The 15184-nt window shown below is 38.3% G+C and overlaps 2 protein-coding genes across 2 annotated transcripts; one reads left to right on the top strand and one right to left on the bottom strand.

Annotated features, from left to right (window-relative positions):
* Positions 1-871: 871 nt before the first annotated feature.
* Positions 872-2732, top strand: LOC146635543 (galactose-specific lectin nattectin-like). Its single transcript, XM_085350172.1, has 5 exons — positions 872-914; positions 1591-1700; positions 1801-1935; positions 2222-2333; positions 2665-2732. Exons 1-5 carry the CDS (start codon positions 872-874, stop codon positions 2730-2732), a joined length of 468 nt encoding a protein of 155 aa, XP_085206298.1.
* Positions 2733-10458: 7726 nt separating this feature from the next.
* On the bottom strand, positions 10459-12296 carry LOC146635542 (ladderlectin-like). The gene is made up of 6 exons (XM_085350171.1): positions 12273-12296; positions 12102-12168; positions 11965-12015; positions 10974-11125; positions 10690-10798; positions 10459-10541 (listed from the first exon to the last, which is right to left on the bottom strand). Exons 1-6 carry the CDS (start codon positions 12294-12296, stop codon positions 10459-10461), a joined length of 486 nt encoding a protein of 161 aa, XP_085206297.1.
* Positions 12297-15184: the final 2888 nt, after the last annotated feature.

Here is a 15184-nt window from a genome sequence, read left to right as displayed (position 1 = left end):
ATAAACTGCCCAAAGACTGATTATTTTAATTAGTCACTTTCCCAAGGAACTTTTGTTTCAACTCCTGAGTCTGCCTTTTCTCAGCCTTTTATTGTTTCAGTTTTGAACTCAGTCAGTTAGCTGTCCTACCCCATGTGGGGTTACACCAGAGCCTGTGCCTAACCCTGCTGATAGGTTTGTAGCTTGAACCCATCCGCTGGAACGTTGAAGACAATATAATTACACTGCAAAGCAAGACACGAAGTAGGCAAAGTTCTTCATGTTACTCGTGCACGGGAGAGACCGGACAGAGCGCCGTCCCTTCGCTTGACCCCAGTTGCTCTCGTCCGTTCTCCCGTACCACTGTCCTTTTATTGAGGTTACATGAATATGCATAGGTTCATTAACATATGACGTCTACATTCACACAAAGAGTACCTTGCCTGTGTGTGTGTGTGTGTGTGTGTGTGTGTGTGTGTGTGTGTGTGTGTGTGTGTGTGTGTGAGGTCAAGATGTGACCCTGTGAAGACTCCCCAAGGCTGGCGCCTAGAAGTCTAGCAGATTTATCTAAACAAAAGGCTCTTATACTTAAACAGATATACGTGTGTTTGCTATACCATAAATCAGCAAAAGAAGATACGATCTCTCCTCTGTAGGGGAGTGAACTCACCCCCTCTTCATGCTACACAGAGTTGTTACAGACCTCTTAGGATGAGACATTCTTTCAATCTACAAATGATTATATACTTCTAAGCATATATGAGTAAATGTTTCTAAGCATAAATGACAATCAACAATACAAACTCTAACACCTGCACTCATCCTTGCTCCAATGGTCAGGGTGGTCAGGACCCAGTCTATTGTTGCATCCGTACCTGTTCCTCAGGTGAGAATGACTACTGTCCATCTAACCTCTGCACCCACACTCTCCCAGGGTAAGGGAATCCTCCAGTCACCAGAGGAAGCAGCTGAGTTCAACCCCTGACTATGCATCCAGAGCTTTCAAAGTATTCAGAACACCTAGAGTTCCCAAGGTACTGTAGGAGAAATATCAAATGACAAACATAGACTCAGCAGAGACGTAAAGCTTCATTTTATCTTGCAAGAGGACTAACAGCATTCAGAGTCTATGCAGAAACCTGAATTGGGGAAGTCTGTCACTCTTTTATACACTTCTCCTTCCTAGATGAAAATCATTGTTCATTGGTGTACTAATAGACAATCTAATGACTTTTATTTTACATGGAAGTCATTCCTAACTGTCCTTTTCTGTCTCATTTTCCAATTGGCAGAAGAAAAAAGAAACATACTGTTGGCATGTTTTGCCAACAGTATGTGTGGATAATGATGAGTAAAGGACAAATACATTCACCATGCAAAAAAAAAACTCTGACTCAAAGATCAGGTGATGTATCTCTTTGTTGAGTCAATGTGCATAATTAAACAGCAGTGGAATTTTATCTGGGTGGAGGTGGAAAGGTTGTTATAAAGTGAAATGCGAGAAAGCATGGAGCTAAAATAAATAACAGTGTATTTTTAGTGTGTTTGTTCCTGGTTTTGAGTTTTTTTCTTATACAGTAAAGTAACTCAATAATCTTTGATTGCCTTCAGGAGGACATCATGTTGAGAAGAGAGCAGCATCTTGTCCAGGTGGCTGGACTCAGTATGGGAATCGATGCTTTCTCTACAATCACAATCAAATGACTTGGGCTCAGGCGCAGGTAAAGGCAGTGGTCTAAATTTATCATTTATTCTTTGTGAAATCTTAAATCTTTCTGTTTACGTTGTCATTTCTATGAACTCTGTTGATTTCCATTGTAGAGAATCTGCCTAAACATGAATGCAAACCTGGCATCTGTACGCAGCTACGACGAGTATCAGTTCATTCGACGCGTCATATCTAGTGCCACTCATGAAAGTGGACTAACATGGATTGGTGGCTCAGATGGTCAACAGGTATAATTTCACTTATCATTATTCAGATGACCCTTCCCCATTAGCAAACACTTGGTGACAGAGGCGAAGAAAAACATTTTTTAACAGAAAGAAACCTGAGGCAGAACCAGGCTCAGGGATTAGCACACATCTGCAGTAGATAAGGAGGTCTTTAAGATCAGATGGGATCTGATTTTTCAAGACTTTTAAATTCATTCTTGATAGTATTGTCTATAACTGCACATTTAGAACTTGGAACTGTAGCTTAATTTTAAGTGTATTCTTGTCTGCTTTTTCTGTTTTCTAGGAGGGTTACTGGTTTTGGATCGATGGAACCTCTTTCACATTTACGCAGTGGTGTCGGGGAGAACCTAACAACCATAGGGGAAACGAGCATTGCTTGCTGGTGAATTTTTCAGGTAAACCTTCTGTGAAATCCCTAAAAGTACAATGTATGAGCACTGTAAATGTTAAAGAAAAAAATAAACAATACCCACAATTCCCCAAATAATTTTTATGCATTTAATGTGACAAACAGTAATGTGTGACAGAAATGTAAAACAAGTAGTGTCATTTATTTTTAACAAAGACAGCAGTTCAATTTTTTATCATATTGAATATTTACATAGTGTTTTGATGCAGCAGTAAACACATGTGGTGCTACTGTTATACAGAACAAAATATTAAGATTATTAATCATTTCTCCTTGTGATTATGATTTCAGTTCATTCTGATTTTATCTACTTACAGGAAGCAAGTGTTGGAATGATGGGACATGTGACAGCCGATTCCCATTTATTTGTGTCAAGGCCATCTGATGATTCCTGGGCTGTGATGAAGGTGTGGCCCACCTGACGACAAAGCAAATACTCTAATATATCACAATAAGAATCTGGTTCTGATTTGATTTACTTCTTTTCTTTTACTGTAATGCTGCATAAGGATTGAAGCGACACGTGACATAAACTGGAGGATCTCTTTTATCAGGAGCAAATTGCATGTGTACATGAAAGAATGCTTTTAGCAAAACTTTGTTTCCCAGAATGAATTGTTGTTTCTCATCTTCTTCATCATTAAAATCTTAAGCATTGAATCAAACTGGTCTGTGCATTTAAATGCTTAATACTCATGAGTGTACTCTTAAATTTCACATACATCTGCACTGTAAAATCTAACTAGTTCTCTGAGCTCAAAAAAAACAAAACATATGCAAACGTGTTGCCTAGAAAAAAAAACTAACACTTACTTAAGATGACTAAGTTAGGACAACTTAATCATTGTGAGTACAAAGGACCAGAGATGACTTATTTTTTTCTGAGTGAGCAATACTAATTGTTTAACCACTGAAAAAGATTTCAAATTTAAAAAAATATATTTTGTGGTAGCTTACTAGTTTCAATTTTGCTTATGTTTTATCATCCTTGAACTTGAGATTTGTAGTAGAACACTTGAACACTATAAACACTATAAGTATAGCTCAGAAAAATTAACAGCACTTCTTGTAATGCAGTTAAACTCAGTCCAACTGTGATTTTCAAATGCAAAAAAGTATATCAGTAAACATCCTGGACATTGTTCTGCTCAATAACAAACAAGTATATTCCTACTATTGTAGCTTGTGCTATTTAATAATACCTAAAAAATTATTAAATTGGCATTTGCATATCTTTTGTTACACAATTGAAAACTTTAAAAAAAACTTTAAAGTATTTCTCACCCTCATGCACTAGCTCAGGGTCCCTCGACACTGCAGAATGCTAAAAGAAAAAGTTATTGTGTGGAAAAATTAAAGAAATGATAAGCTGTCAGCTGACCATAGTTGGTTTTAGTACACAAATATTGGCTTGACTGTGTATCTGGTGGGGCCAGGAACCATTTTGACAAAATTAGCAGCACTAAGTCTACCCTGTTGTTGGAGTTGCGCAAGGGACCGTGATATCTTTCCATTCTGAAAGGAATTGTGTCTGCTGGTGCTTGAGAGGCAACAGCAGGGCCACCACTGTTATTCTTATCACATGAGAATGAATCAAAATCAGGGTCCTTCTCAACACAATCCTCTGTCTCTGACACATTCTCCTCTGTGTCACTTTGACTGTCAAAGAGTTGTGCCAAAACCTCACTGACAGTAAAGCTTTTCCCAGAGGACATTTTTTTTAGAGAGCATACAGATTGCAAAGTACACAGTGCGAGTAATGATTTAGATAGAAGGCTCCCTTATTTGGCTTTAGCTGTCAATGTCCTTGCTGAAAATTCCTGCCCACATTCCCCCTCACAAGAAATATCCACTCTGATACTTGGATGTGAACAACTCGCAAGCCACACTGTGGCAAATATCATAGTCCTCATGGGAATGTTGTTGGAGGCTGTGGAGAGCCGGTCCAGCCATCGCCTGCAGCTTCACCACCTGCTGCTTCACCACCTGCTGCTTCCGCTGGCGGCTCTGGAGAGCCCTTGGTTCTTCTTACCTTGCCTTTCCCGTGTTCTGTGTGTTTTTTCCAGTCAGTCATGTCTCAGTGTCATGTCTGCGTTTCCATGTCTGTCTTGAATTTCCTGTTTTACTTTAACAATCATGTGTGAGTGTGAGTGTCAGTTTTAAGCCCTCGCTGTCTTGTCTCATCAGATTTGGTTCAGACTAAGTTAGGGCAAGTTGTTCATTATGAGTACATGATATTAAGATAACTTGATTTTTCTGACTGAGCAATACTAAAGGAATTAGTTCCCCTGACATAACATTTTTTAATGTAACTGTCATGGTTCTAGGTCATTTTGACCCAGCATTTTCAGTTTCTTGTATTTTTGTATTTATCTGTATTATGGTTTATGTTCTGATTCTTTAGTTATCTGAATATTATAATTCTATGTTTCAGTTTGTTGTGGTTTAGGGTTTTGTTTTTAGGTTTTGTGTCTTGTGCCCTCGTGTTTAGTGTAGGTTTAGTTCAGTGTCAAGTCTGTGTCTGAATTGTTTCTTGTTTCCTATTTTACTTTGAAGGTCCATGTCTTATTTCATTGTATTCAGTTTTGCTTCCCCCCGTCTTGTCAGGCTTATCAGGTCCCGCTGTGTTCCCCACCTGTGTGTAATCTTCCTGTGTTCTTCTGCATGTATTTAAGTCGTGTCTACTTTTGTGCTGATTGCTGGTCTGTCTGTGTATCAACCGTGTGTTCTCCCTGCTGTCAGCCTTCATGTGCCATCGCCCACCTTCCTTTGTGTTCAGGTTTGCTGTTTAGTAGTGACGGGCAGATGAAGCTTCATGAAGCACTGAAACTTTTCATCCAATTGGTTCACCCCAGTGCAAAGCTTCTTGAAGCTTCATTTGCTCTAGTAGGACACCTACTGGACGTAAAAATATTAGTTGGCATGAATTTGAAGAGTGTGGCCTTTTGCACACACTCTGTAAATGTCAACAACAAAAGGAGTGTGTAAAACATGTATATTGTATTGATGGCAGTACACTGTGTATATTTATACTGGCAGTATGTAAAATGATTATTTGGAAATGCTTAAAATGGAAACAATCATTTACTGTGAGGTGAGGTGTGGTTGGGGTGTGGACAGTGGTTGTGCTTTTGTAACGTTGAGGTATGGACAGCTACACACTGAGGCTTTGAGCCTCAGTCCTGTCCACATTTTATTCTGTAAAAACTAAATTTTCACTGCTTTTATGACCTTTTTAGTGGGGAGAACATAACTGGGATTTAATGATTTAACAAATCTTTTAAATCTTTTGTCCTCCACAATGCTAAATGGCTGGGAGGCAAGGCAAGGCAAGTTTATTTGTATAGCACAATTCAACAACAAGGTGATTCAAAGTGCTTTACAGAGACATTAGAAACAAAAACAAATAAAAGGCATGATTTAAAATTGATTAAAACAAGCAAGCAAACAAACTAACTAATTAACAAACAAACTGCCACCAGAAGTTCTTAGGTGGCTGCCTTAAAACTGTTTTGCATGCTCCTGTGTCGCATATTGTTGTTGGAGCGACAGTTGAGGCTCATCAGCGTCGTGAGTCCTCAATCACCATGCTAACCAGGTCTTTATCTATTTGAGATTGTTCTCCTGAGGAAAGACAATAAAGACAAAGCACAAATATAAATATCACACACATAACTTATAACAGCTGTATAATATTGTTATATCATTTAGTAACTGTTGTAATAGTAATTTTACAATGTATGTTGAAGGGATATTACTGCCCTCTGTTGGTGTCTTTGTGCATTACATGCAATAAAAGGTGTTCGTTAAAAACATCAGGTTATGGGCCCAGAGGTCGCCAAGGGAAGCTGCTAACATGTTTTCTTTTGGGAGTCATAAACAGAATTGTGGGATTCACAATGGAAGATAGACTGTTTATTGACAAGCTGAGCGGACTGGAGAATTGGGCAACGTGGAAATTTCAACTGGAGCACCTGTTGAAGGCAAAAGGACTGTGGGGTATGATAGGGGAGACGGAGCAGTTAGCTGTGGATGCTAATGCCCAAGCACGAGCTGAATTTGAACGGAAGAAAGAAAAGGCTTTTTCAGTGCTGGTACTGAATGTAAGTACACCCCAATAGTACTTGATAACAAACTGTAAGACCCCCAAAGAAGCATGGGAGATGCTAAAAGCACAGTTTGAAAGAGATACTGTTGCTAACAAGCACCGACCGGCTTTAACCCTTTAAAACCGGTCAGAGTGGGCACGCTCTGTTTTGCGTAACTATTTTTAAATCCCGGTAGCACTGCAACCACGTAAGCTAGCGCAATAATTTTCATAGTTCACGTCCATCAGCGTGAACTATCGCATCTCCGCCATGACCTGCCCGAAACCGGAAGTGACGTCATTTTCGCGGAAATGTAGTTTTTTACCATCAAGGCCTCATGAGCCTATACTGGTGTTTTTAAAAGTTATGTTTGACTTTATGACTTTCTTTGTCGTTTCTGGGATGCTTAGGACTCAAATTGCACTGCTGGAAATAGTTTATTTTGATGCATATGCTGCTTTTTTGCAAATTTGCATTATAATATTTATTTTCGTTTTTCCTGCAGTGTATAGAAATTGGTGTATTTCATAAATAAAACTATGAAGACACTTAAAATAAATTTCGTGTGGTAGGAAACTATTTTGTGCAACTTTTTTGTATTTACAGTTTTGAGGGATAAGCCTCTTAAATTTCTCTAACTAGAAATATATGTTAAAAAACAAAAATGATTTTCAATTTCTTTGTAGTTTATTGCACTTTTTTGCAATTTATGTAATTACTATGCACTTAATGCATGCATATTATTAAAATTTGGGCTATAATGGTTGTATTGACGTATAGCAACTTGAAAAGCTCCCAAAAATGGCTCCACAGCATGTAAAAATATAATATAAGCTCTGGCGGACTTGGTTCTATGGTAGGTCTTAAAGGGTTAATACAGCTTTTTTCTTTCTTTTTCTCTTTTTTAAGCCAGTTTATTCATTTACCAGTTTATTCATTTACCAGTTGATTTATTTACGTGCAAACAGGACAGGAAGCCTGTGTTTAAACATTACTCATGGCACATTCTCTAAGAATAGTCATACATTAGAAGGGTTGATCAATGTGTCCTCAGATAATCCCCTCTGCCTGCCCTCCCATGGGTCTAACTGGATACAGCTTTGACCTCTCTGAGAGAGTCTGTTTGATCATCTTCCTGGGCTAAGCTGCCATCACATCCTGACCACCGTTGATAGGCCCAGCTGGTTACAGGAAGTGGTGAGCTTATAGACTGCACAGTCATGTATTGCGGAATAGTCTGCACTGCAGAAATATAATAATTGCAGTGCTGGGGTTTATGTACTATGATCTAATTTATCTTAGCTGTATTCCACCACTCTTCTGTTAGTGAGACATTATGACAAAACCCTGTTAGCACTCTGAGTATCCCCTGTGAGCACCCCCCCCCCCACCCCTTTGCTTTTTCATATCTGAAGATGAAACGAAATGTCCCTAACTGACTTAAACCACCTTAAGCAGCAAAAGGATCAAATTTGCAGAGCTATTTTTAGGATTTCTTTAAGAATTTATTTTGTGGTAAACTGATGACGGTATCGCTCAGGTTTCACAGAGCTTCATGTAAAGCAGACACTCCCTAGCAGATCGTTACATGGAGAAACCTTTGGAATGCAAGCATGCTGATCCACACAGGTGTTCACACGGGTGTTCACAGACGCAGACTACAGCTTTCTTGGCTGCTGCCTCAAAGCACATTGTGCGCTGTCTATCTTGCGTGCTGCACAATATCGTTTATTATTTAATTTCTACTGATATCTACTGCTAGCTAGTTTATTGTGATGGTGCTTTTTTTTTTCTTATTATGTTGCTCTTTGTTGTTTGCTTTCTCTTCTGTTTTTTTTTCTCCATACAGGTGATCCAGGTGTTTTGTTTTTTTTGTTTGTTTGTTTTTTTTTCTCTCTTCCCCCCCTTCTCACCGTCTCTTCTCCCCTTTGGTTTTCTTTCTCTCCCTCTCTTTCATTCTTTCCCCCTGTCCTATCCCACAGTCATGTCTGTCCCGTTTGTAACAACTGAAAATAAAATAAATTCATAATTATAATAAAGGTCAATCAAATGGACCAATATGGCAAGGCCATGATGATCCACTTGGTAAAATAAATCCGCTTGGCATCTTTCTTGGCCTTAAGACAACAATTCTGATGGCTATAGATCCAAACGGAACAAAAAAAAAAGAAAAAGAAAAAAGAACACTAATGTCTTTTTGTGGTTTATTCACATGCAACTATGGGCACAACTAATGTTCTGTGCGCACATTTTGGTTAATCAGTCACTGCATACACAGACAAGTCAGATACAAAGTAAAGTGTGCATGTTAGTCCCCATAGGGAAATAGTTCCTCTGCATTTAACCCATTCACCCAGTGAAGCAGTGGGCAGCCACCAATGCAGCGCCCGGGGAGCAGTGTGTAGAGACGGTACCTTGCTGAGGGGTACCTCAGAGTAGCCGTTCAGTGGAGTCGAACCCCCGACCTTCCGGTCATGGGGCCACCACTCTACCTACTGAGCTATCCCTGCCCAAGGGGATGTAATCATCCTAGGGAACAATCGCTAGTGTGTATGCGTAATTATTCCCTAAAAGAAAAGGGATTCATAAATATTGCAAAGTTCAGTATATTGAAAATGTTGGTCAAAGGACTGTCAAATTCCTCTTATTTGCATGTTTCGTTGCTGTCTCTTTAAAAGTTCACATCAGGTTTATGTTTATGTCCAGTACAAAGATGACTTGAATATAATAGCATTTCCTCTTTATCAGATGTTAGTCACTGTGGTTTTACACACAGGCTATTCATGACTGCATTTTGAGGTATGGGTTGCATGTTAGATGCAGACATACCAACCATAACTTCTAAAATGCTCGTTAAAACCAAAACTGTTATTGCACCTTTACCTTCATTGTGCAAGACAGCATGCTGGTAGCCTACATTTAAGAATCATTATTTATGAGCTTTGAATTTTTGATGCTTTATTACACTTTCTTTTTTGAAAAAGGCAAACAAAAGCAAACAGCCAGAACACAAAGTTGTAAAACCCACCCGATCGACCAAAATCAACTCAAAATTCTCCCACACAACAGAACCTCTTCTATTCCTCGCTGGCTCCAAATCTCTCAGTGGAATGATCAGTGGTTCGCTATCTGTCACCATCAAAACACCACAAATCCCGTGAATGATTCATTTCCTTATAAACCATTGAATCAGCAGTTAGACTCTAAATGAAGCTTCGGACGTCACTGATCGCATGACTCTGGCCAAGCTTCGACACAGTGCTTCTGAAGAAGTGTGTTGATTTTTTTGACACCCGCACCGGAGCGTCAGCTTCAAGCGGGCCATCACTACTGTTTAGTTTTCCCCAGTATAGATTATCTTTAGTTCCATTTTGCCATTTTCACCTTGTGCTTTATTTTGCAATAAACCTTCTTCACATCTCAGCCTGCTCTTGGGTCCCCATATATTTCCTCCACACAGCTCACTTCACTAGCCGTGACAGTAACTACATGAAAATACAGATTTTGTTATAACTTACTATTTTCAAAATTGTTTCTAGCAAATGTATTGCAACTTAAGTACCACATTTCTTTTTTTTTTATCATACCAAGTTTAACTGTTACAGAAAGACTAACAAAGACATATAATTTCCAAATCAGCATTACTGAGCTAGACAATAAAAAACAATAAGTGCAGGTAAATATTACCCACTCAATAAGTACCCCAAATTAATGCATGTTATGACTATTGAATTTATATGTAGCTACACAACAGACACAGGTAGATGCTTGCCCAAAAGCTTTAATGTAGCAAGAAGGAAACTTAAAAACAAAGAATTAAAACAGAATAGTTTTCTTGGAAGACAATACAAAGAAACATGGTAAAATCAGTCTACTGATGACACAATCACACTTCTGTTGACTTGTGATTTTGTTGTTTAAGTGTTAAACAGAGAGGAAAATAGAATGCTGCACATAAAGATATAGGAGCAAAACAGAAACATTGTATTTCAGTCTGCTGTTTTGATTCAGATTTCATGTGTGTCAGTCCAGGAGTCCTGATCTCTTCTTGGCACAGACAGAAGGACGGAGATTATCACACCACACATCATCCCAGCATTTGCCATCTGCGAGGTTCAAAAGCAGAAATCAGTAAAATGTCACACAAAGTGTTAAAGATGCAATCCAAAGCAAGATTGTAAGTTTTGATTTATGTAGTATTTTATTTAAAGCACTTAAATTATTCACAAATTAAGCAACCATGTTCTGAATTACCACTATAATTAATCTGTAGGCAAAATGGACGGGAACCACTAATGGGCTCTCCTGGGCACCAGTTTGTGTACTGGAAAGGCCTCCCATCACTCCAAAACCAAATATGCTCCTGAAATTAAACACAGCATTAGTTCAAAAGGTCAAGCGTTGTCACAGTCCCTGTATCAGTGTAACCGATCTCCACCCTAGATCCTCTATTCACATATTTTTTTGACAAAATGTAACATCTTCTATCATTAATACAAAAAGAGAAATACTGTGTAAAAAAAAATAAAAAAAAGTACCCCTGGTGCATTGGTTCCTCCAACCCAGGTTGTTTGGTAGCCATGAGGAGCAGTCATCTTCTGAATCATATGGTATTCGCTGCTGCTGTGCACAGATACGAGGTTTGCGTCCATGGACAAGCAGTTTCTCTTCAATGGAGATAACTGATGTCCTATACGAGGTTAGTGGTGCTGCCACAACATCTCACTGTCTCGCCACATATATTGCAAACCACGTCTTGGCTGTTTGTGGAGGTAAAATATGTCCACACATGACTCCATTTACGCTCAGCCATTGTTGTGAGTGCGCACGAGGTGCTGCAACACATTTATACAGTTGTATTTTGCATTTGACTATGAAAGGCGTAAGAGGAAGTAGTTCCTTCCAATTTAGACAATCCGAATGATATGGTTTCTTTCCACTCTGTTCCTGTTAATGATAAACTACAAATTTATCGCAAAGTGCTAAAATATCGATATTTTAATATGAGAATCAATTCTAGAACATAAACGACTTGTATCGGAAGAATCGATAATTCAGCATCGATCCGCACATCACTAGTGATTATTAATAATGCCTTTCTAGGTATTAAAATGATAGATTATTTATACAGTACCTTTAAAAAGGATTTGCAAAGTTGACAAACACAATCAAGGAAGAAGGTAAATTCAAACAGAGAGTTAAAATGTGAGTTTAAACCAAACTAAGTACAGTATCAAGAAAATGTGAATTAAATAAAAAAAACCCCACAAAACTTTGACTGTGCTTGTGAAATGCAGAAACTGCTCTGCGTTTCATTTTCTCTCACTCTCTCTCTATCTAACTTTCCCATATTCTCTAGTGCTACACGCTCTTTTATATTCAGCTATTTTTTAGAAATAAAATGTATTCTTTTCTCTTCTTATAGTGTGTCCTTTGTACTATAAACTGAGGTGCACATCTTCCATGAGAAAGGTGCTTTTCTTTTCTTTAGAGATGTGATTACTTTTAGTCAGGAAAATGTCCACTAACCTCTTGGGATGAATCCCTTTGCACCACTGCTGACCTCTTTATCTGGCAGAGCTGAACAAATTAAAACAGCAATTGTTGACTGATTATTGAAATACTTACACACACTTGCATATTGCAACTTGTCCTGCAGTACTCACCAGCAGCAGTGGTCAGAGCAGTCATTACACAAAGAAGTGTAGACACACTGAATAGCTTCATTTTCATCTGTGTAAAAAAACAGAAATGTTAAAATAAGTGATGGTTCAATAAGAAAAGAGAGACGATAATTTATGGGTCTCCTTCTACAGAAAGGTCTGCTCTCTTTTCACCTTTTCAGTCAGTAGCTTCAGCATGGAGGTGATAACAGCTCTAAGATTATTGGTTATATACTGTTTCATATATTTACATAGTTGCAAAACCGGAAACCACCCTCTTTCTCAACAAGAGATGACACAATACCACTTTTTTATGTCCAATACCAATATCATAAATTTGGATATCTGCCGATACCGATACGTTTCCGATATAGTGTAATTTTAAATAAATAAAACTGTTTTTAATATCTTGGTGCACTTTGTATAAGTTCATACTCAAGTTTTAAAAAACAAAACACTAAAGCTATTCTGTTATACTTGTATGAAAAAAATAACTGTCTCTCTGTCTCTCTTCCTTCTCTCACCCCAACCGGTCGCAGCAGATGGCCCCTCCCCTCCCTGAGTCTGGTTCTGCCGGAGGTTTCTTCCTGTAAAAAGCGAGTTTTTCCTTCCCAATGTTGTTAAAATTGAATTGAATTGAAATTGAATTAACTGTTGTTTAAATATCTTGTTTAAAGTTCAAAGAGAGAGATTAGTGATTTCTGGTGCCACCTTCTGACCAAAATGTTTTGTACTCCAAAAATAAAAATGTAAAGTTGTTGCTCTGTCTCAGTTTTTCCAGATGATAAACAAATTGTAATTTCTTTAATTGGAAGTTCATTGCCCAACTTGTCCTGTATTTATAAAACAGAGGTTTCTTTAGACAAATGTTAACAGAAAACTGTTAACATTTCCTAAATTGAACAAAAGTGCTTTAAAAACAGGATATTCCACATTTAGGTTAAGAAATACATCAGGGGGATTTCAGAGGGTGACTGGTTGTAGTAATAGAAGGCATGTGTTAAAAACCAGTTATGATTAAAAGCTTTGTGTTCATTATCAATGCTTTGTGCAGTAGTTGGCACTGTTTCACAGCAAGAAGAATCCAGCAGCCAGCCAGGCCTTGCATGTTCTTCTTCTTCCTCTGCTCTTTTTGGGTTCCTTGCCTTCGTTCTAGAATACAACAACATAAGTGTTAGTTTCATTCTAAATAAATTTCTGAAACATTAATTAAGTTTTATTAATGTCAGCTTGTTTATGCATGAATGCATTTTAGAAAGGACATGCAGGCATTCTGATATTTCCCTCTGCCTTATTACTGTAGATTTCTTTTTCAAAGTTCAAGTAGAGAGTTTATTAAATACCAGCAACAGCAAAATCCATGAATTTGTCCAAAGGATACTGTCCATATTGTCGCACAAGAAGCAACACAAGTGGCTCCGTTAATCACATTAATCACTCAGAGAATCATGAAGACAGAATCTAAACCATATGAACTTTCTTTGTTGGCATCACAGTAAGTTACATCTAATTGAGGTAGGTACTGTATAATAACACAGATTCATACTGCACACAATGTTACGCCCCAGTCTAGGGGTACAGGAACATAACATAAGGGTTAGAAAGGAAGTGACCCTGCCCTGGTCCCCAAAACCATAAACTAATCTTTGAAGGGAACGGTGGTTTATTTGTCTCTACACTGAAAAGCTTAACTCCAGGGTGAACAAAGGCCAAAATAACAAACAAAACAAGCTAAGTTAGGAAAGGAGGTGCTATCTAAAACCCTGTGAAACAAAAATCAAAAAAAAGACACATGCTACACCTAACTCACTAACTGAAACAAACAGGAGAAAACGGTACAAAAAAATAATAAGGCAGCTCACCCCTTCTGTTTCAGTGTCTATTTACAATGTACTATTTACAAGTGAAGACTAATTTACACACTATATACAACGCTCAGTAAATCTCAGGAACCACACACAAATAACACAAGGTTTGGAAGCCAGGGCCAGCTGCTGTGCTGCTGCTGTCACTCGCTGCCACCAACAACTGTTGGTGAGGGATCTTTTAGGGGAGTCTCTCGCAACAATCCAGCATCAAGGAGCGCTCAGCCACACTGTTAAGCTCCCTGACGAGGCATGATCAGCTCCAGGTGTGTGTGATCCTCCTCCACAGGTGCTCTGTCACACCCACACAAACCCACCTACACACAAACACATGGAAAACAAAGGACAGCAGCAACAAAAATACACATGTCCATACTTATTCAAAAACCCTGGGTCCCTCAGACCCAGGCCCGCGACAAATTAATTTTCCCGTCTGAGCCTATTTTGTCTTTACAACTTTCCATTGCGATAGCTTTTCATCATATACTTTCCACCATATTAGATGAAAGTTAGAGATAGAGTTAATGGTTTCAGAAAAAAAGGAGGCCAGCTTCATGTGGATATTCTGTCCATCTTGATTTTACCATGTGCTCTTCACATTATCATACTCATCAACCATTTTTCACTAGAGAGAATATACAAATCGTTGATGAAAGATGTGTATTATATTATGTTTTAATTTACAGACAAAATTACAATATCAAATTAGCCCTGTAGAAATCACAATCAACGAAGGGCTTAAACAACAACCCTCATAAAATTCTTAAAAAGCTTCAACTTTTGAAAATTCTCTTTAAAACTTAAGTTGAAATAAAATTTCATAGCAGTTATTATTCAATCTTTGATATGTTGTATTTGAGGCCAATGTCAAAAAACAAAAGATCTCTATGTGACATTTCAAAAGCATTTTTGTTAAGACCACTTGTAAATATATATATATATATATATATATATATATATATATATATATATATATATATATATTTCTGCCCCGGGGCTTCCTCCGGGTGTGACATGCTTTGAAAATCTCACCCAGGGGGCATCCTTGTCAGATGCCCGAACTACCTCAACTGGCTCTTTTTGATGTGGAGGAGCAGCGGCTCTACTCTGAGTCCCTACCGAATGGCCGAACTTCTCACCCTATCCCTAAGGGAGATGCCAGCCACCCTTCGGAGGAAGCCCATTTCTGCCGCTTGTATTTGCGATCTCGTTCTTTCGGTC

Source organism: Diplotaxodon limnothrissa, linkage group LG3 (assembly GCF_057381915.1).
Source record: "Diplotaxodon limnothrissa isolate DT_005_m linkage group LG3, D_limnothrissa_male_GT1.1, whole genome shotgun sequence".
Taxonomy (NCBI): domain Eukaryota; kingdom Metazoa; phylum Chordata; class Actinopteri; order Cichliformes; family Cichlidae; genus Diplotaxodon; species Diplotaxodon limnothrissa.
Note: the sequence above shows the minus strand (reverse complement) of the source record. Positions and strands in the feature narration are given on the sequence as shown.